A 22,035-nucleotide genomic window follows, 5' to 3' on the forward strand; every position below is an offset into this window, starting at 1 on the left:
GAACTTGTACTCCAGCCCTTCACTTAAGTGGCTTAGAAAATGTGCAAGTCCGTGATTTATTACAGAAGCTCCTGAATAATCATGAAACCACATAAAGAGGAGCCATCACAGTCCAGTTCAGCTCCAGTCCTGCCTCCTGCCCAGCCGTGCTCAGCACAAGGCTGGGGCCATTGCCTGCTTCACATCAACAGTCCTTTAACTAAAACTTTGCCCATGATGAATCTGAAGCACCTGAATTTCAGTTTCAGCCTTCCCCAGAAAAGTTTGAGAGAAACAACAGCAGCAGGAGAACTCACGTTCACAGTATTTTAGTGGCTACACTCCAGGGCAGTACAAACACGCCCTAAAACTTTTCCCACATCCCTTCCCTGAAAGACACACAGCACCACTTACCAGGCAACACAAACCCAGCTTTCAGATCAGCTCCTCCATTTCTGGCCTCTATTGCAAACTCAGACCAGCCACGTGACAATTCCAAAGCACTTGGAATTCCTCCTAACCTGCCAGGTGTCCGAAATACTGAGGCCAATGGAGCATTAGTGTCACACAGGAGAACACTGACCAAGACAAGTGCCACAGAGCCAGGTTTTCCTTTCCTTTGGTGTATGACAGCACACTGCTTGGGAAGTCTTCTTCCTTAGGAGCCAAGAAGTTGTTCTCAAAGGGAACAGGGAAAGGTTGTTATATGGCAAGTGAATTTAGCTTGTCAGTAAAAACAAAACACAAGAAGACCCACAAAACCCACACCACACCAGTGCCCACTGTCCTGACACACCACATCACATTCCCATGAGTCACTCCAGATTGTTCCAGTTGGGTTGGCTCTAATGCCATCAGTGCAGGTAAGGGGAGCAAAGGAAAAGCAGCTCAGCTGTAAGGGGTTAACACTACCAGTTTTGAGAGGACAATCCTGTTAGGCAAGAAGAAGGCAACACACACCAGGCTGTGGCATTAGAAGACTCATGTGAAAAGCAAAAGCTTCTGTCCTGAGTTCACACAGGCTTTAGAGAGGTTTCCCTGTATGTGGAACATGAGTCTGTTCAGTACAGAACTGCTCCTGGTAGCCATTAACATCCCAAACAAGTACAGATGTATCCAAGTGCTTCCACTCCAATTCCAGTCTTTGCCAAATGTCAACAATACACACCAATAGGGACAAAGCTACAGCACAGTTCCTTTTTATTTTAAGATGTCACTATTAACACACATTAGTCAAGCTATCCTAAGAAATCTCCTGGACACCCAGGGAATCTAAAACCCTCTAAGATTTTATTAGCTCAAGAGACCACCATTAAAAGCTTTGATTTTAGTGTTTATGTACTAGAAGTCTAACAAGCCTGACATTCTGCTCTGCCCCAGTCAGACTAATGTGTGCTTTAGTGACAAGAATCATTTACAAGTCAATAATACATCATGTCATCCCCAGCTTTACTTCTGGAAAGTGCTAAATGGAGTCGATGAACCGTCTATTTACAATTTCAAATCCTAACATATTTACAATAGAAACCAAAAGTATTTAAAACCATTAAATATAGTGTTTAACTCTGCTATATTAGTTTACATGAACACAGCTTAACTCTGGCATCATATTTCCAATACTAATATTTCTGCCAGTAATTTAAGATTCTTTTAAAAAATTGCTATTCCTGGAGGGAAAAAATAAAAGCTTAAAAACCAACCCAAAGCCTCCAGGCATTTCAGAGCCCTGAGGAATTACCCACCCTAGTCTCCAGGTAGAAGTACTGCAGTGTTCAAGAGAGACTTCCAAACTCCAGGCAAGCCTTTAAAACCTAATGCATATGTAAAACATTAAGAGTCAGTAATCCACTGAACAGGTTTACTGGAGTCACTGCTACCATTCGGTTTTTACTAATCCATAGTCAAGAAGGAAACTGCTGCTTTGCTGTTTCTCCCTCCGTTACATTCCCTCCACCCACAGAAAGTGTTTTGTGCACCAGAGTCCAGGAAAGCTAAGTGGGCATCGTCTTCTCTTCTTTGCTGAAGGGCTGCACTGAGCCAGGCTTTACCCAGGACAGGCCAGAAACGTGCATGCTTTTGCAGTGCTGATCTTCCGTCTTCTTCTGGGGAGAACAAAGTTAAAGGTACAATTATTAGATACCAAAACCCTCTCAAGTCCCTCTCCATCCATTTTACCTTTGGCAAATACAGGCATAAGAGAGGCTTGCACCATTTCCTCTCCTCAAAGAAGAACAGTAAGATAGCTATTGGTTTAATTTCTGGGAATGTGTGTGGCATCTGCAGAACCACCCTGACAATACAGGGGGTTTAATGACTTGGCTCCTGTACTGCTGCCCTACCCTACCCTTAAGTCTAAGAGATAACCAATTTGCTTGCAGGCCCCAGCCCAGCACCACTGCCCTGCTCTTCTCCAGATTTCTGGGTTCTACAGAAAGAAGACTCAATCCAAACCCAACCATTCCTGTCCCTAAGCTGACACTGTACCTGTACGTACCTGGTGGTGCTGGGTGTGCTGTGGGAAGGAACCTCCACCCCACCAGCAGTTGGGAACACAAATTAATGTGGTAAAGCTGCAATTGAAGCCTTTGCTAAACCTGGCAGTTTATGCTTTCCAAGAATGGTCCTTCCCTTCCCTGAGCATCTATCATGGTTAAATGCTTGAACAGTAACTATTACCCATCACAATGCAACAAACTATTGCAATTTAAAAAAAAAAAAAGCTTCAAATTGAGAGAGAAAGATGCAACTTGGAGCATTTGTAGATTTAAAGTAGTTTAAGAGATCAGTAGGTTAGATATCTACTCTAGCTGGTTCAAGAAACAGCTTGCAGGGTTCTTTAAAATACCAGGAACTGTATGGCAACTACATCAAACCTGGAATGATGCACGAGCTCTAAAAAGTGATAATTACATGTGCAGACTTTGTCATACCTTGGAAAGCCTTTTGCTTGACAAAGTAAATTAAGTCAGCAAGAAAATAGAACCTGCACTTCTGCCCCTCCCCATGCTTTGTGCACAAAGGTGACACTGTGTGACAGAACTGCCACAACACGTTGGACAACAGCAGACAAGAGGGATCACTGAAGCCTGAGCCTGGCAGTGGCACCTGCCTTTCCCACAGGAACCACACCCAGCAAAAGCCACGTGCTCAGCAGGGAACTGGGACATCACAGCCCTTCCTGGGACACAGCTGTAGAACGGCTCAGCTGTTTCCCAAGGCACAGGAATTACAGGGTAATAAAAAAAGGCTGTAGGAGAATTCAGGAACTTTTTACAGGGAATGTTCTCAGCTACATTAACATTTTGGAACAACTCCCTAAGGCACAGAAGCTGGGCTGTTCCTGCTATCAACAAACAACTCCAGTGACTAAGTACCATGCATGCAATAGTTACTAAAGGTGTCAGTTTTCACCTAAAAAGAAGTTAACATGCATCTCCAAGGAAAAAGGACAAAAGAAAAGTCATTGTTTGCTATCAGCCTCAGAGATTATCATACCCCTTCCATTTCAAGGGCCTTGACCCATTCTTTCTCTTCAGGTCTTTGATTTAAAGGATAAGAAAGAAGGAGGTAGAGAATGAAGGAGAAAAAAGAAGTGTCAAAAGTATTTTAAGTTTCATAAGAACATCAAGAAGTCATAATCTGATCAAAATATTTTCCTGTGTGTTCTAGAGCTCTGATGTAATTCTGGCAGTTGGGAGCACTGCCATACTGAGCTTACAGGGAGTTTATTATATTAAGAGAAATTTAAAAATCTCACCCTTATGTGCCAGAAGACACATAAGAAAGTGAGTTAAAGGTTGCAATGAGGAAGACTGAAGTCTGGACTGACAAAAAACCCCTAAAATTAATTTTTAATTGCAAAACAACCAGCAAACCACACCACGGCTTCAGCTGAAGTCAGTAACTAAGGCATTCCGAGGGCATTTCCTTGCCAGTCCAGCTAAGACAGCAGCCACCATTTCAGAATCCCTACCAGTGGATTGACTTGTCAGGCCATTCAGTGCAAACTCAGAATTGCTGTGTGCCAGCTCTTGTCACAGAATCAAAGAAGTGATTACAAAAACAGAACAAAAAACCCCACAAAGAGCCCCCATCCCAAAACCAAAGGTGTTTCTCAGGTGAAAGCTCTCTGAGCCAATACATTCTTCCTCTGTCAGTGAGCATTTTGTGATGGGACTCAGAACCCTTGGTGAGCTGATGTCTTATCACAAATCAGCAGTGTTAGAGATGGGAGCAAGGGACTGTGCCTGTGTTGTTTCAGAAACTTTGCAATGAGAAGAAATTGCTGAGGCTTTGATTCAGTAAGGAAAGATCTCTCAACAGAAGAAAGCCAAGAAGCTGGAGACTGTCAGGTTATGCAGAAGTGCTAACAAATATGACAAGTGCAGGACAAGCTAACAGGCAGGCAGCAAACCTCTTCTCTCCCCTTCTTCCCCCCTTCCATCCATAAAAAAAAAAAATCTGCCAAGTGTGCCAATAGTTGTACTAACAAAGCTTTCTATCTGGCTAAGTGATTAATTGCTTAACACACTGAAGTTAGAACAGTGACATAACTGCTTCATTAGGAGACAAAAATCGGTTTCAGCATGCCTGCTGAGCCAAAAGAGGGGTGGAATAAGGTCTGTCTAGTACAGAGACAGAGAACTTTTCTTCCCATATCAGGCAGTAAACCCCTCCTAGACTTTGCACATACCTTCTGAGTCAACATCTTCTCTCTAGCTTCATCATGTATAGCTGGATTCCACGGAGAAAAACTACAGAGAAAGTACAGTTAACTCTTACTTGGCATGTTTGCAAACCACAGCATAGACAGAGCAGAAAGCAGTGATTTTCCCTAGTTCAGCTTGTTGAATTTCAAGTAAACTGTGAGTTTTCAGTGTTAAAACATACAGTTAAGAATTAAATTAACATTGTCATGGATCTACTCAACAATATATGTTTAGGTTTACATTTCTGTATGTAATGAGAACTGGCAATTCAGCATGTGCTAATCAAAATATTACTCATATTCACCATGAAGCTGTCTGTTCCATCTCCCAAGCTTTTCAAAGACAGACCAAATCTACAGTCAGACAAACTGAGTTCAGGAAACCCAAAAAGCAGTACCCATTTCATGGGCATTTCTGCTTGAGGGAGGTAGGTGTTTTGGAGCTTTTTGTTTGTTCTGAGTTTTTTATTAAATCTTGCTTGCTTAGTGAAAAAACAGTAAACACAAGTGTCTGATTACATTTAAGATTCACAGAATCAAAACCACAGAATGACTGGGGTTGGAACAGACCTGTGGAGATCATCAAGTCCAACCTCCCTCACCTAGAACAGGTTCCACAGGATTGTGTCCAGGGAAGTTTTGAATATCTCCAGAGGCAAAGACTCCACAGCCTCCCTGGGCAGCCTGTTCCAGAGCTCTGCCACCCTCACAGTAAAGAGGTTTTTCCTTATATTCAGATGGGAGTTCATGTGTTTCAGTTTGTGCCTGTCACTACTTGTCCTGTCACTGGGCACCACTGAAAAGAGCCTGGTTTCCTGCTTTTGACACTCTCAGATATTTCTATGCATTCTTTAGGTCCTCTCTCAGACATCTCTTCTGAAGGCTGAACAGGTCCAGCTCCCTGGGCCTTCATAGGAGAGATGTTCCAGTCCCTTAATCATCTTTGTTGCCTCCTCTGGACCTGCTCCAGGAGCTCCATGTCTCTCCTGTCCTGAGGAGCCCAGAGCTGGACACAGCACTCCAGACGTGCCTCACTAGGGCTGAGTAGAGGGGCAGGAGCACCTCCCTTGACCTGCTGGCAATGCTCTTCCTAATGTTCCCAGGATCCCATTGGCCTTCTTGGCCACAGGGGCACAGTGATGGCTCACGGACAGCTTGTTGTCCACTGGAATTTCACCCAATGTTAAACAGAGGGAAATTAGGGTTGGAATATTCAAAGCATTACTCTGAGTGTAAGAAAAACCAAGTCAGTCAGCTTGGCAGAGAAAGGCTGCCATCAGGAACCACATCAAAACTTGCTCTCGAAGCATTAGGACATTAGGGTGAAACATTAGGGTGAATTTGTTGACAGTACTCACATGATTGCATAGGGGTCCTCTATTTTGGGCTGATCAAATAAATGACTACTGCACAGTTTGACACTGTCCACCACTTTACTTTTGAACAACTGAATATCCTTTTCATACCTGAAAGACAGAAGTAAGTAACATTAGACTTCGCCCTAGAAGCACATGCTGACTTGACAAAGCCCCAGCTTGAGTTCTTAATGCAATCAAGTCTGGAGGCAGAGACTATGAGCAGAGAGACAGTCCTACAAACCTTGTTTCTGCAAGTCTATGCAAAAACCTCCTGAGACCAAGTCTATACACATGGAAGATACTTACAGCACTGCAGCCTCAGGGTTCAGAGGACTAGTTGTATCAATCTTGTAGAAGACTCTGCGAGCATACATTAACACTTGCCATATGTGATTATGATTTCGCCTAAAAAGAACAAAAACACAATGAAGAAAGGAACAAACTCCCCAAGTTTACACATCAATATGTTACCACTAACCTCCATTTTGCAAATGCTCTTTTTACATCCAGTTCACCAGATAAAGGGTCCACTAGCGGGTGGAAGACGGGCAGATCAAACACCAAGCGCTGCATTAGAAAAAAGCAATTCCTTATGACACCTTCAATCCTAATGCCAACAGCCCTGGGTGAAGGTCAGTCAGAGCTTTCAAATACTAATTCATTGTTACTGTATTAAAAGAAAGCAATGCCAGTGATTTGTACCAGCTGTGAAACTGTAACCCAACACACCTGTGTTACATGCAGGGTCTTGTCCTCTCTCACATGCTATCACCAAATCAGGAAACTAATCTAGTTAACTGCACAGGCACCAGTGCCAACACAGGTAATAATATCAGACAAGATCAGATTAAAGGAGTTTTTCTGGTTTAACTATTTGTGACTGAGAGCTTTTTACATACTTGAGCTACAGTAAATGTTTTTTATCCTATACATTTTTAATTAAACTGTGCAGTGACACCACAGTGTCTTCAGCCCTGTACAGCTGATTTCCTCCAGTGCTAATACATCCTTCCAAGAGGAAACTTAGGTTCAAGAGGAAGGTTCTAAAGCCCTCTTCTAGCAAAATAATAACAGCTGGCTGAGAGATACTAAAGTCCAACCTTTAAAAGAAACTGTTTCTTATTAATTCTGTCCTTTTAAAGATGATAGCTTTACACAAAACTTGACACTGAGCAGACAGACAGCTTCCTGAGGCAGCAATTTGTTCTCAGCTACAGCAGTTATGTACACCTCCTCCAAATCTTCCTCTTAAAGAAATTTGGCCAAGAGGGTCAGCTGCTCTGCTCTGGAAAGTCACACTACCACAAAATAACTTTTTTATTTTTTAATTGGTCGAAAAACTTAAAAACTTTTCACTATAGAGAAAAAGAGAAAGCAGAGATGGAAGGTAACACCATACTACCTACGTCCTCCCTTTGTTTCACTACATTCTCCTAAAGTTCTTTTAGTTCTTTGTTTCAATGTAACTTAGAAGAGACAAGCAAGAACTCCTACAGCAAGCACAGAGCAGGTGTCTGGATTTTATGTTCCACTATATGGCCACTCAGAATTTGGATACCTCTAAGTGTTTCAATGTGAACTTTCTGCTGAGGAAGTAGCAAATCAAGAGTTGAAGTAAAGAACTGGTTGATTACTTAACACTCTACTGCAGCTAAACTCAGGAAGTTCACTCTACACCAGTCTTAGTAATCAGAGTAACATGATTCCTCCACAGATGTTAGCAAATATGGACAAGACATTGCAAGTGAGCCCAGCTAACTGAACAAAATTAGTTCAAGGAAAAGAGAAGCTAATTGGTATATCAGCTTTAACAAAAAACCACGCTTAAACCACCAGAAAAAAGAGAAACTCAATACACACAACCACTTACCGGGCAGTCTCCGTCTGGGTAATTATCAGGAATATAGACAGTGAATTTAAACACACCATCCTGGTAGAGCCCATGTCTTATGAATATTACACCAAACCACACTGCAAGTGAGAAAGTTTGCTTGAGTGAAAGAATTTATAGATACATAAACATAAAAAAAAAAAAGTTAAAAGTTAAGTTTAAACTTACTTAACGCTGATCGGTACGACGGCTGCACATACACGCCGGGCAACTTCTGCTTCACAACCAAGGTACTGCAATCAGAGCCAGCACTCAGAGGAGCTCCACAACTGCACTGACAGCAGCAAACCCAGAACCACCCACAGCTTAACAGGGGCTTCTTCCACAGACCTACTCTCAATTCCCAAGGGCAGGCTGCTCACTGAAGGAGGTGGCAGAAAACTAGTGAAAACACATTCTTTCCCCCTTGCTTTTCCCACCCCTCCACTGAGTTATTAACATAAAACACCATTTCTCTTGATAAAATAGAGAAATAGAAATAAATTCTTCACCCAGTAGATGCATTTAATGCATGACAGTACAAAATATTACAACTTTATACTGAGTCCCCAGTTTCAAAGTAAGGAAGAAAAGATTTGCAGTCATTTGTAGTTATTGCTGAAGTGTGACCAAATTTAACCTCAATTTTAAACAAGTTAGCTATTCAGTTTTACATGACACTATGCTGAAGGTCAAACTGAAATTATACTGACAATGGACAAAACAAAAACCCCAAATTTTTAATTTAATGGGTTTTCCAGTTACTTGGCATATGGCTCCATTAAATTGGATTCTGCTGCTTTCACAAATAAACAACAATCTTAAAGTGAAATATTAGCAGTTCTCTGCTTACAATTTCCACAATATAGGTTATTATTTCACTAACAGTGAATTTGTTAAACTACAGGAGTTTACATTATGGTATCAAGAAAAACATCTTTCTTGAATTAAGAAGTCAGGGTCAGTACCTTGAAAAAGAGATAAATGTCTTGAGAGTTCTCACTTTCAACGTAACAGTTAAATGCAAGAACTGAGACTTAGTGTTGCATAAAGGACTCCAGGGATTTCATTCCAAAAGGCAGTACATACTTGAGAATGCAGTATGTCTAGTACAGAGGAAGTCCCTTCAGCTTTGTAGCACTAACCAGTTATATAACTGGAAAGTTTTGAGGACAAACTGAGATTTTTATGCTCCCACAGAAGTCTACAAATCACTAGACTGGGTCAAATGCAACTGCTCCAATAAAGCTATTTAATCACCCCATCTCCTCCCTCACTTAAATATCACTAAAAGACAGGAATATATTCTTCCTAACATCCACCTGATCAGCTGTATCAGGCAGCATTCAAGTGTTCCATGTAACAACTGAAGGAAGCTCCCACATCCTGACTCCATTAGACAGTACCATACATTCATAACCCTCTCCCCCATTCGCTATCTGCTTGCTTCTATTTCAATACTTGTTTCAAATACTTGGTACTCCTGATCAAAAAGCTGTTAGGATAACTGGTCAGGACACAAAAACTCACAAGGTGTCTACTTCAGGACTGAGAAATGCAATCATTCAGAGAATGACATCTAAAACCACTCCTTAAAATCTTATTTTCTTCTCCCTTTCTGTCTCAAGAGATCGAGACTGCTGCTCCAGAAAAAGAACTTTCCACAACTGAAGTTTTAACACCTCCTTCAAGGACTATGGCAGAGACAGCATGCAAGAACTAGGTCCCTGCAGGGGAAACCTGCAGGGTTTTTTCCCCACTGAAGCATAAGCCCAGTGACCTAAAATAAGACAAAAAAAGAAGTGAAAACCTACAATTCTGCAAGAAGAGAATACTCCAGATAAAAAGGTCCATAAGAAGCATGTGTTCCATTTGTGGACTGGGATGATGCAGCAGGTGAAGCAGGCTTGGTTATTGGCACAGCATTCTTTGGAATAGAAGGCAACTGTTTCTTTGTAGAGGCTCGCAGAGGACTGGTTCGCAGCTCTCCACTCAAAGTTTTCTCTTCAGCATCCGGTCTCTGTTAAATTAAAGGAGAACCACAATATCACAGGCTGTATTTCATAAACATTTAACATACATTAACACAGGTTTAAACCCAACTTTGCTAATTACAAGTTAGTCCACTGAAATGTATCTAGGGTTTTGGTGTTCTATTGCTTGGAGTGGGGGGTGGGCAGATGTCTCTTTGCATTTTGATTTTAAATAGATTTTTATTCAATTAAAGCCAACCTACAAGCACAAAAGTATTCAATGATGGATAGGAAATCTGCAGATTAGGACAAATGCTTAAGGAGGCTTACATTTATTTAGAACCTGAAACCAGACAGTATATAACATCAGCTTACAAGTCAATCTATTTCTAGCACCCAGTGCATCAAGATAAATCATTTCTACTGACAGGCATCCCAACATTGCAGACTTCAAAGACTCTTTAAAAGCAGTGTAGTAAAACTGAGATGAAAAAAGAAAGTTTCACATATTTCACTTTCTGCTTGTGCTTAAGACATCAACATTCCACTTGGAACTGATCCTACAGCCCACTCCCTGTGTGAGAATCACCACTTGGCAGTGATATCAAGTTTAAATAGTTTTACTGTAGGGAACCTTTTTATGTCTTTGCCGTCTTTCCTTAAAAGAAAAAACCAAACCACTGCCCACAAACAGTGCACCATGTACAGACCCCAAAATCATTCTGTAGACTGCAAGACAAACCTGCAGGCTACAGACTTGTGCTTAGGCTCTGTGTGGTGACTAAAGGAATTCTTTAAGCTACAGCGTTTTGAAGCACCTGAGACTTGGACTAGTAACAATATCTCTGTCACAAGCATTATCAATAAATTTTTATAGTTTGCCCTAGTACTGAACACCTCAGAAGTGATCAGCCCTAGAACTATCCTGCTTTTATTACTGCTACAACCTAGCAGTATGGAGGCACAATTTTGTCAAGGCTCACTGCACATGAAATACCTGGCCAAGCTCTACATAAGACAGTAAACAAATGCCCTAAGAAAAAAGTGATTCAGCCACTTGAACGAGTTTGTTTCATGTTTCCTACTTAAAGATAAGAAAAGTCAACAAAATCTGGAGTAGACTCTTTCCACAGGCACATTCCAGTTAATGTAGCTCAAAGCTAATTTATACAAGTTAGTGATCACAACCCTCGGGATAAACACACACACTATTTGCAAATCACCTGATGGTTCTTTCCAGAACTGCTGCCACCCCTCACAGCATGACAACACTCCATGGCATCCACTCATTACATACCTTGCGCACAGAACCTGTAGACATGCTCCAGAAAGTGTTCATAACGTGTATTTCAAATAAAGGGCTGAAACTTTTCAGTGTCTTCAGAGTATCCTCAGGCCTTTCTGATTTACACCCTAAAAGTACACAGAATGAATATGCATTTTAACAGATAAACAGGACTCGACATATAAATAGGATCCAGATCTCATTCTGCAGCCAGCATTATATTTCTGTAACTTCAGAAAAAAACTTCATGTAGTTAAGACCAACAATAGCCAAAAGTGCCTAAGCTCTCTCATGTTAGACTCCAGAACAGTAGCATGTCTATTTTTGTGTGTGAATCCCTGCCCTCTTTCTGCTACAAACACACTCTACATTCTGCATTCCACATTTGTCTTGTCAACAATTAAAAAAAATAAAAATATGTTGGCTCAGCAGAGTCAGGAAAGATCCTCTACATGTGTAAATATTAAAAAAATTATCACCTCACCACTTCAGTCCAGCCCCTGACAGCACTACGACCCCAGGGCAAGAGAAAGTCATTAAGTGCCGCCCCTCACATACACTGTTGACTTTGCACATTTCTGAAGTGCCCCAGTTTGAGAAGTTTCCTGACATTCCCAGTGACACAGATGATCCTCCCATTGAGTTCCATCGTGTATGTGTCATTTTGTTTTCGTCTGCATTGGAACATCACCAGGAATAGACAAAGCCACAGAACACAGAAGTTTTTCTGTAGCTTATTCAGTGGTTTCATTACAAGCACTAAGGCTTAGCGTTCCTTAGATCAGCAGTTCAATAACAAGGACTTCAGCAATGTTTGGGAGTTTCAGCGTGTCATCTGCTGTTTATGTCCTTGTTTTTCTTGCTTTCCTTTTTTTTCTTTTTTTAAAGTCTTGCTGTTGCTTGTGCAAGAACTTTCATCTACAGTACCTTTTGTCTAGCACAGCCTATTCCCTCCACTATTTTTTCCCCTCCAGTTCTACTTTCCCTCCTCGTCCCACCTTCCCATTTCTGATTCCATTAACAAAGATTTTGAGGCAATTCACTTTACTCAATTTCTTTAATATGGAGTTGTACAACATTGACCAAGGCAATTAATGGGATGTAAGAGAGTAGAGCCAGTGCCACAAGCTTCTACTGTGGTCAACACTACATTTTCCTATAGTAAGCAAGGCAGCATCTGTTCACCATTGGTTTGATCCGTTTATAAAGAAAAATGTTAATGTTATGACCAAACTCTTCCTAAAAGTAAAATAAATGCCAATCTTGTTAAAATTTAGAAAAAAAAAAATGCAGACAATTTATCAAAAGAAAATCTAGGAATGGCAAATATTTAAAAGAAACATTAATATCTAATCATAGGTAGCCTTCTAGGCTGTGTAGCAGCCAAGCATTCAAAAAAATGCAACACCTTTCAGAAAAGCACTGAAAAAGAATTAATTTCCCCAACCAAAAATCATCTCAGACATTCCAGTATACACGATTCCTCCGGGTATTTTCCCCCTTCAGCAGCCAGAGTCTCACATCATTCTGAGCCACTGAAAACAGAAAGCCAAAGCACGGCTACTGCGCTGGCATGCCCTGTGATAGCAGGCAGAAGATGTTTTCACTTTTCCCCATCTCTTGTCTGGAAAGCAGAGTCATGCCAGAGGGCTGTGCCACAGGCCTTTTCCATCAAACCCAGCCAGACTAAGACAACAAGACGCTGGACTAGGAAGGTACGAGACGTTTCCTCAGGAAACTCCGGCGTAACCAGAGGGTGGAGGAACTGACGCACAAAGAGCACCTGAGTGCCTGGGCTCTGACAAGAGGGAAAAGTGCTGGAAGCTGAGGGACAGGCTGGAAGACAATTAGCTGGAATCTGGAGCCATTATGGGGTTGGAGCGGGATTATTTTCGTTCTGTTTGTTTTGGGCTGGTGTTTTTTTACGACTGGGTACTATAAATTGCATTGTCCCGGAACCAGAGATGTAAGAACAGGAGTTGAGCAGGACAAAGAATAATGTGTACATAAAAACCAGCCAAATCTATTCCCAGTGAAAAAGGGAACTGTTCCAGAAGCTTGGCAACTGGTGCTAGATGGAGTTCAGTTACCGGATCCACCTTATCAAGATGCCTACTAACAGGCTACTAAGGGCAAACAAAAGGTTATTTTAGTTCTAGTTAAACTAAAGAATAACTTCCAGAGGTTCTCATGCACATTCATCTTTTATCCGTTTGCTTGCCAGTAATAAGTCATATATGGTATTGTCCTAAACTTATTGTTAAACTGTTTCCACTCTCATTCACCTATAAAAATACTGTTTATGATGGAGAACTAGTAACCTCAGAGGACCAGCTTCCCAGAGAATGGCCTTTCAAAGCCTTTTAAGGTGTTTTAAGAGTTTATTTCTAATCCAAATCACTCCTTCTAGTTATGCTATGTGGAAGAAGAGAACAGAAGCCCTAAAGGAAACTTATCCACAACTGCTTATGCTCTCTAGTACCTTCACAATTTACTACACATCATTAATCACAAAAATGACTAAAACAAGTATGAAAGATAATAACCCAGTAACAGCACAATTAAGTTGGATTGCCTATCCTACTTCTCACTATGTCTGCAGCACACAGAGGAGAGCCAAGTCCCCATATCATTAATGGAATTTCTAGGCAGTTTAGTCATTCAGCCCTACACAGGGCTCAGTGTCTATCACAAGGCACCCACCATTACAGCACCTTATGGTGTTGTGACTACTGAAGTCACCAGCTTCCCAAGAGAACTCAATACACTCTCTTCATTTATGAGAAGAGAATAAAAACATTCAAAATCATCCCCCTCTCTCATTTCACACTGTCAACATTCAGAGCACCTCATCCAAGAAGAGGTTTGATAGTGTGCCACTCTGTAGTACATTCTAATTTCTCCTACTTTAAGAATAGCAAGTAACAACAACCCTCCTGAGTTGTCCTCCTCCCACGGGCTTTTTACGGCTATCTCCTCCTCTAGTGTTCTCACTCTAGTTCCAACAGCAATTAAAAAAAGGCAGAACACAAACCTGTGAAGAAGCATTACTTCAAATGCTGCTTCTTGGAAGGGCCTTTTAACCTCTATACAGCACCACATTGCTGAAGTCCTTTCACACCAGGACCAAAAGCCACCTGCTGCCAGGCACAACCCCACGTCCACATTCTCCAGGTGCACAATAAACAAGAGCAGTCAGAGCAAGTGTAAACTCCTCTGGTACTTCAACAGCACTCTAAAATACTTCAAAACCCCAAAGTTGTCACTAATGAAAACTTAGAATTTACTTTGCTTTTGCACCTGTTTCTTCTGTACACTAAGTATTCTCATTAAAGATCTCCTATTTTACCTGCTGTCAGAGTAGGTGTCATATTTTTCCCGTCACCAACAAAGTTATTAGATCAAATGCAACACTAAAGCAATTTGACAAAAAACTTTATCTGCCTGGAACAGAGCACTCTTCTGAAGATTTTCTGGAAACATCAACAAATCAAAGGGAGCCACTCCCGCACCTGGGAACAAACTGAGCTACTTCGGCAGAGCACCAGAGAACAATGGGTGTTGAACACACAGTGTTACGTGCTTGCCCAGCAACTGCAGCTGACAGCTTACACTAGAACTTATTTCTCCTCAGCACAGACACTCCCGATCCTCCCTGGACCCAAGGACCTCTCGCCTAGACCTCAACCTGCCGGACAGCGCGGGAGCCGCAGGTGGCGGAGCACAGGAACAGTGACCAGCAGAGCCTGTTCGCCAACTCGTCCTCCAGGGGCGGGTTACACCTTCCACACCAACACCTGCTGCTACGAGGTGCAGCATTCCTTAACAAGTTTCTCTAGGAAACTGCAGCCTACGCCAACGAAATCAGACCTGAAGGACACAAGGGGATGTCCGGCCGAGTCCCACGGGGCGGCAGGTCGCAGAGGGAGGGACCTGTCAGCCGGGTCACGGGAGGGAAGCAGCAGCCCTGCCGCCGGCCGGTGCCCGCGGTGCTCCCCGCCGAGGCCGCGGCCGTGCCCTGCGACGGGCGGAGGGTCGGAGGCCGCCGGGCCCGGCCCCGCGGTGTGTCCCCGGGCCGGACCGCGCGGAACACCCTCGCCCGGGCGGGGCCGCGGCTCCCAACGGGCCCAACGGGCGGCGCGGCCCCTCCCGGACACCGGTGCCGGTGTCGAGTCCTCCAGTGCCGCCTCCCCCGAGCCTGACGGGGCTGCCCGCGCCCCCCCGCCCCGCAGGGACGGTGCCCCCGCGCCCACCGCCGCCGTTTCACCCTGGAGGGCCGTGCCGGGCGCTGCGGCCCCGCTCACTCACCCGCCGAGGCTCCGCCGCTCCCCCGCGCGGCCCAGGCCCAGGCCCCGCCGCTGCCGCCGCTCCCGCTACCCCCGGCACAGCCCCATTTACCGCCCGCCCCTCGGGCCGCACATCCGGGCCGGCCCCCCCCGCCGCCAATCGCCGCCCGGCGCTCCCGGGCCGGCCCCGCGGGGCGGGCGGCGGGGCCGGGGCCGCCACTCAGCGCTCGGACCGGGCCGTGACGCGGCAGGGCCGCCCCGGGCCCGTCATGGCAGGGGCGGGGCGGGGGCGGGGGCGGCCGCCCCACGGGCCGCGATTGGTCCTCGTGCCTGTCCGTCTCGGGTGGGCGGGCCAATGGCACCGTGAGAAGCACTTGACACTCTCCCGGCAGGAGAAAGCGCCGGGGGCGGAGCTCAGAACAACGGACGGCTCTTACTGGCCGGCGGGCGCACGGGGACGCGCGCGATTGGCCCGAGAGGCCGCTCGTGGGCGGGGCCTGAGGGGCCGTCCGTGCCCGCGCCGGGTCCGAGCGCGGCCCCGCGGGAGCGGCGGGAGCGGGGCCGGGATAGCGGGAGCGGCCCGGGCACGGCCGGGGGACACGCTCCGGCACCGGGCAGCCAGGGGCAGCGGGACAGCGGCCGCCCTGCGATGCGCTGCCGCTCGGTGAATAAATACCGTGTCCAGAGGCAGCGGCGCAGCCCCGCTCCGGTTTTGCAGCCAGCGCTGCCTGTGTGCGCCGAGAACTCCGTCCTCCTGCTAGTGGTGATTTCATCAGTCCTGGACTTCTACCACCTTGTTTAGCAGGCTTCTAAAAACTGGCATTTTACAGGACGGCTGGATTTTTTTTTTTTTTTTACAGACTCACAGGATGTGTGAGGTTAGAAGGGACAACAGTGGTCACCTGGTCTAAAATCCCTGCTTAAATAGGGTATTCGTAGAGCACATGGCACAGCATTGTGTCCAGATGGTTCTGGAATATCTCCAAGGAGCGAGACTCCACACCCTCTCTGGACAATCTGTTCAATGCTCGGTCACTGCACAGGAAAGTTCTTCATCATGCTCAGGTGGAACTTCCTGGGCATCAGTTTCTGCCCGTGGCTTCTTGTCTCATTGCTGGGCACCACCGAGCAGAGCCTGGTCCAGCCTCCTTTCAGATGCTGATAGACATTGATGAGGTCCCGGCTCAGCCGTCTCCTCTCGAGGCCGAACAGACCCAGCTCCCTCAGCCTTTCCTCCAGTCCCTTCATCATCTTCATAACCCTCCACTGGACTCACTCCAGGAGCTCCATGTTTCCCCTGTCCTGAGGAGCCCAGAGCTGGGCACAGTCCAGATGTGCCTCGCTAGCTGAGTAGAACAACCTGCTGGCAATGCTAATGCATCCCAGGATCCCATTGGCCCTCTTGGCCACAGGGGCACACTGCTTGCACACTTTAAAAACTCCTTTTTAAGTTAATAATATCAGCTTCTGATACTGCCCCTGAGCAGGTACATACACACATACAGAGTGTTAATTTATATTAACTGTATACACACACAGATATACATACAAAATCCACCTCTAAAATCTGCTGAAGAGAAGGAGAAAAATAAGAACAAACCTCAGGAGTTGATTTTTGTTTGTAATTAGACTTTTTCTGAGCCCAGTAGAACAATTACAAAAGTGCTATACCAAAACTGAAGTAATTTGTCAAGGTTTGGAAGGTGACAACAAAATCCATGCAATCTCAAGTATAAAAATTACAGAGAAATTTAAAAATCAATGCATACAGGGTGGATTTATTTTTGTCCTAAGCTATCAGCAAAAATACCATGCTAAGGTTATAATTTTGTCTCAATTATTGTAACCTTCTCCTATTCCCCATCCTTAAAATGCCACTTTAAAGTCTTCAGTCAGTTAATAACGTAATTATTCTGGCCAAACCACTGTCTCAGATTTCTAAAACCCTTTGGCAGTTTCCTGTTCTTCAGTGTTTCAAATGCAAGCTCTTTGCCCACACCACCAAAGTGCTGCACAACTTCCATTCAGGCTAATACCCTAAATTATCTACCTTCCACTGCACACAGAGTAGCAGTCGCCTCTTACCTCCTTTTCTTCCTTAATCTCTTTCCTGCCATCTGCTTTCTTTGTCCTGCTCTAACTTTCTTCCCACCAGCTCTCCTTTGAAGGTTACATTCCCAGAAATCTTTTTTTATGTGGTTACCTCCATCAGTAGGCTTTTCAGACCTAACTGTTCCTCCAAGTGTCTTGCCTCTGGTCCTGATCTTGCTGAGGAATGAAAGGGGATAATGAAATCCTCGTTTACATGTTATGTAGATGTCACTGCAAAATTCTGTGGCTTGAACAACGTTGTGGTGCTGAGTGTACATGTTCTGGATGTTGCAAAACTATATCACAATGGGAATAGTATTTTGACATTGATACCAAGGATTGTGAGGAATACTTTATCAGGACTTTGAACACAACATTGTTAATCCTCCTAACCCCACTATAGTCCAAAGTTTCCTATTTTTGACAACTATAGAAATGATACTCTGACAAGAAAGAGGCTAACTTTTGTCTAATAAATTTTCTTCAAGGGTTTTTTTAGATTCCCTTCCTAGTCATACCAAATCTGAATGAATTCTACTTCACAAAATCTTTGTGTTTTGACCAATATGAGAGATTAATCAGGCCTAGAATGCTTTTTTTATATTACTTACCTCACAAAGAGTTTCTTTTGCTATGGCTTGGTACCTGTAGCAAACACTGTATGTATGATTATTGCACATCTAAATAACCTTGAGATACCCTTTTTCCTACTTTTAGATACTTTGTATTTGTTTCAGAAGTCTAAATACTGTAAGGAATTTTCCCACAATATGTATGTTCATAGCCCAAACCCATACATACTCATAATCCAAACCCCAAAATTGCCAAGCACCTGTACCTTTATGGAAAAAGGCAGAGTGTGATGGCTCTATCATTTAAGGCATGTTCAATATTATCTTTCATTGTTCAGTGTGTGAAGACTCTGGATATTCTGACTGGGCCAGAATTTCCCCTTGTGGTGTCAGCAGTGAGAAGAAATGTGAATTAAAAAGAGACAAGGAAAGGTAAAATAAAGTCTGTAATTAGCTCGGGCTCGGCACCACTAGATGGTGTCCTGCAGCTGTTCTATCACATCTTGCAATCCATGGGCAGGTAAGGGACAAAAACCCCTCACGGATGGAAACGCAATATGTGCTGCATGACAAATAGAAACCATCAGGCCGAGTGCTCCTGCTTCTCTCCCTCTGAAGTGCCCAGTGGTTCTATAGGGAGGCTAATAAAGAATTTTGACAACATACATAAGCACACAAAACGTTACCTTACTTGATAACTACTCACATTAACGTGATGTTTTCTTCCTAAAAATGCAAAGGTGAAAGATGGCATTTTCTCTTTTTCAAACCTAAAAAGCAAAATTACAAACATGGTTAAAAACCTGGACCCCCACCCAACATCTTTTTTGTACACTCAACTGAAATTCCTCTGTGATTTGTATGCTAGAAGAACATACTATCAGCACTTTATAGAGCAATCTAAGCAAAAATAAAAGCAGTCAAGTAAACAATTTAGATGATGTACTTATTTTTCCTATTTTTTATTACAATGAAATTTCTGGAGTGGATGTAGCTATAGATGCACCAATATAAAAATGCTTTTGACTGCATATTTATTTTCCCTGAGGAAGAGGTAAGATGAAACAGCACTAACTACATCATCAAAATTTGTTATTTAGTTCTTAGGGTAAAATCACAGGATTTACTTTTGGTCTCTGCTCAGTCAGCAGCAAACTCACTATTACAAGAGAAGGATAGAAATATCAAATTTATTTATTCCCCATTGGTAGCCTCCTGTTTTCCTAGACTCACTTCATATGAAAAGAATACATATGTATATAATATTTGCAGATATGTATATTTGCATGGCTGTCAGTGTGTTTCACAACGTGAGAGATTGGCTGTATTAATGCTTTCTGAATAGCAGAAGCTACTATCAATGATTAATTAAAGATCAGATCATGGCCTTGAAACTACACTTTCTTCAGCATGTCTCACATTGTGGAAAAACTACATTAAACATTTAAATCTGAATGTATTTCAGATTCCCTAATTTATGAACTAGAAACCTTAGTTACTGTGAGTCCAACTGTGCAGGATTCAGAACCATGAAACTTCTAAAATTGTACAGTACTCCTTTTATTCCTTTTTTATTTGCTTACCTAGTAGCTCTTAGTTGAACAGTGAGAGTTACAGTTCTAAGATGAATTTTGATTCTGCACAGCATGATTTTGAAAGTAATTTCCTATTTTGAGGAGAGGAAGGACTAATTTATCAACCTTTTTTTTTAAAAAAAAAGTTGAATACTTGAATCTGATGAATTAGCTAATTATGTCAGAATAAATCCCATTAAAGAAGACTTAGATCCCAATTGCACTGGTTTTCTACTCATGAGAATACTTGCTTCTAGGTAAAATATCCCAGGAAAGATAACTGGATGAGAGGCACTCAGTTTGTTAGTCACACATTTTGGGAATATGTTCCTTGGCTATTAAAATCATATGAACTCTCTGTTTGTAAATGCTAACATGTAAAATTAATTTTACAACTACATATCCATACAACTTATTCATAATAGAGACATATTTAGGATAAAAGCCTATGTATTTAATTCCTGCTTTTTATGTCTACTGATGGATTAAAATTCCACATTTTAGATTTCTTTACAGCCATTCTTTGAGGACTTTTTATGAGGTGTCCATCAGACGTATTAGACTTACAGCTGTAATTACTATTTCCTTGTGGATAAGTTTTTTTTTTCTCAATACTTTCCTTTCATTGAACATTTGGAATCATAATGATGTAAAACATACTTTTAAACAAATATGTATGTAATCCCACACTCTCAACAATAACTAAGATTACAGAATAATCAGGTTGAAGAATCTTTTTGAAAAATCAGTTTTGCAGAGAATAGTCATTAAAGTGCATCTGTATGAGACAACTTTGGCAAATCAGTGAACACAGTCCATGTAAACAACCTTTGATCAGCAGTTTCTACAATATCATTATGAACTCCAGTTTTTGCTGTAATGGTATGATATGATGAGTGAAAGGCAGACCAAAACCAATTCATAATTTTCAGATGGAAAATCACAGTTAATTTGTTGACTGAAAAATAACTACATAATTTCAGAGATGATAAGACATAATGAAGTAGAACTATTTTTTTTCTCCACTCACACCTGGAGCCAGATTTCTACACAAAAGTCAACTTCCTCCTTTCATCTTCTTATTACTTCCCTGGTAAAGTGACATATTAAGCAGGTGTGTAAGTGGTTGGTAATTTTAAAAAGCTGCATATTTAAAAAACTTAGTGGATGACTGATCAAAGAACTGAATATGAAGAGTAAAGACTGGAGAGAGGGAGGGTGGATATGCAAAGGAAGCCATCACCTTCAATGGAAATAGCTATGAAAAGCTCCCAAAGATTGTGCCTGCCTAGCTCAGCTAATACAGCTCCAAACAGAGATGGTGTAGAGCTCTTTAGTCCAGAACACGAGCTGGTGACCTCAGTATTCCAATAATGAAAAGCTTGTGAATAAAACACTTTCTCTTCCCTCTGTCCCTCCAAACAGAAGCTGTAGCCAAGGCTCCTGACTCAGAGTTTATAGCTGGGGACAGAGGTTACATTTGCAAACACAAAGGCCTGAATGGAAACTCAGAAACACCCCTCTCATCCACCAGGATCAATTTTTATTCAGTTCTATATTCTGTATATACATTTCTGGCTTAGACTAAACAGTTTAGTAGACAGTATGTATTTAGTAGATTATATATAGAGAAAACAACTACTATATTAGGTCTTTCTAAAGCTAGACTGAACACATAGCTTAAAAAAAGGCTCAGTATCTTCCCATGTCCTGGCATCTGGGGTGGATGTAAATGTGCAGTCACTCTTTCACTGGAAACAGGCAGACAGGAGCTGGTTATGTCTCAGATTTGTTCTCAAATTTTTAGGCAACACAAGCTGAACCAATGGGTGGTGTGGGAAAACAGAGTAACATTTTAGATAAACTGCAAATGGAGTTTGCAATGCAATGAGCAGGAGAGGAGCAAGGAGAACACTGACTCAGATGACTGATTGTCTTGGAAATGCAGCTGGACTCAGGATCAGGCTATCAGGCTATAGCTGAAGACCCTCAGAGAAATGAACACTGGTAGATGGAAAATCCAATATCTGCTCAGTAGGAAGCAATTTTAAGTCAAATGAGGTTACTGTTAACTTCTACTGCATCATGACCAGGATATAGGAACTTCAGTCTGCCTCCTAGTTTGGCCTATTCACAAGCAATTTGACCAGTCACAAATTAATGTTTCAGGGACATTACAGACCAATTAGAAATATTGACAAAATTCCTGTTAACTTCAACAACATTTTATGAGATGTTTAATCTATGAATAAAAACTTATGTTGGCAAAAAAATTTCTTCAATAGAACATCTCTGTCCCCATCTGTTTCAAGTGGATTATTTTTTAACTGAGTTTTAGT

At 42.7% G+C, this 22,035-nt stretch overlaps 1 protein-coding gene across 2 annotated transcripts; it reads right to left on the bottom strand.

Moving 5' to 3' along the window:
* Window positions 1-1,162: 1,162 nt before the first annotated feature.
* On the bottom strand, window positions 1,163-15,654 carry AKTIP (AKT interacting protein). Of its 2 annotated transcripts, none has more exons than XM_032700955.1 (10): window positions 15,482-15,654; window positions 11,186-11,301; window positions 9,730-9,935; window positions 8,105-8,169; window positions 7,916-8,016; window positions 6,524-6,612; window positions 6,352-6,450; window positions 6,046-6,153; window positions 4,673-4,733; window positions 1,163-2,081 (listed from the first exon to the last, which is right to left on the bottom strand). In XM_032700955.1, the coding sequence occupies exons 2-10, from the start codon at window positions 11,225-11,227 to the stop codon at window positions 1,971-1,973; spliced, it is 882 nt and encodes a 293-aa protein (XP_032556846.1). In that variant the 5' UTR covers window positions 11,228-11,301; window positions 15,482-15,654; the 3' UTR covers window positions 1,163-1,970. The 2 variants fall into 2 exon arrangements, with proteins under 2 accessions (XP_032556846.1, XP_032556847.1); XM_032700956.1 differs by having other exon boundaries at window positions 1,163-2,078; window positions 15,482-15,550.
* Between the last annotated feature and the right edge of the window lie 6,381 nt (window positions 15,655-22,035).

The sequence above is a fragment of the Chiroxiphia lanceolata genome, chromosome 13 (assembly GCF_009829145.1).
Source record: "Chiroxiphia lanceolata isolate bChiLan1 chromosome 13, bChiLan1.pri, whole genome shotgun sequence".
Classification (NCBI taxonomy): domain Eukaryota; kingdom Metazoa; phylum Chordata; class Aves; order Passeriformes; family Pipridae; genus Chiroxiphia; species Chiroxiphia lanceolata.

Coding starts and splice junctions, on each gene's coding strand:
- AKTIP (XM_032700955.1), bottom strand. CDS start 11,227: ATGAACACTTTCTGGAGCATGTCTACAGGTTCTGTGCGCAAG. Junction 8,017..8,104: donor GTCGTACCGATCAGCGTTAA/GTAAGTTTAAAC, acceptor TCTCACTTGCAG/TGTGGTTTGGTGTAATATTC. Junction 4,734..6,045: donor GAGGACCCCTATGCAATCAT/GTGAGTACTGTC, acceptor CTTTCTCTGTAG/TTTTTCTCCGTGGAATCCAG.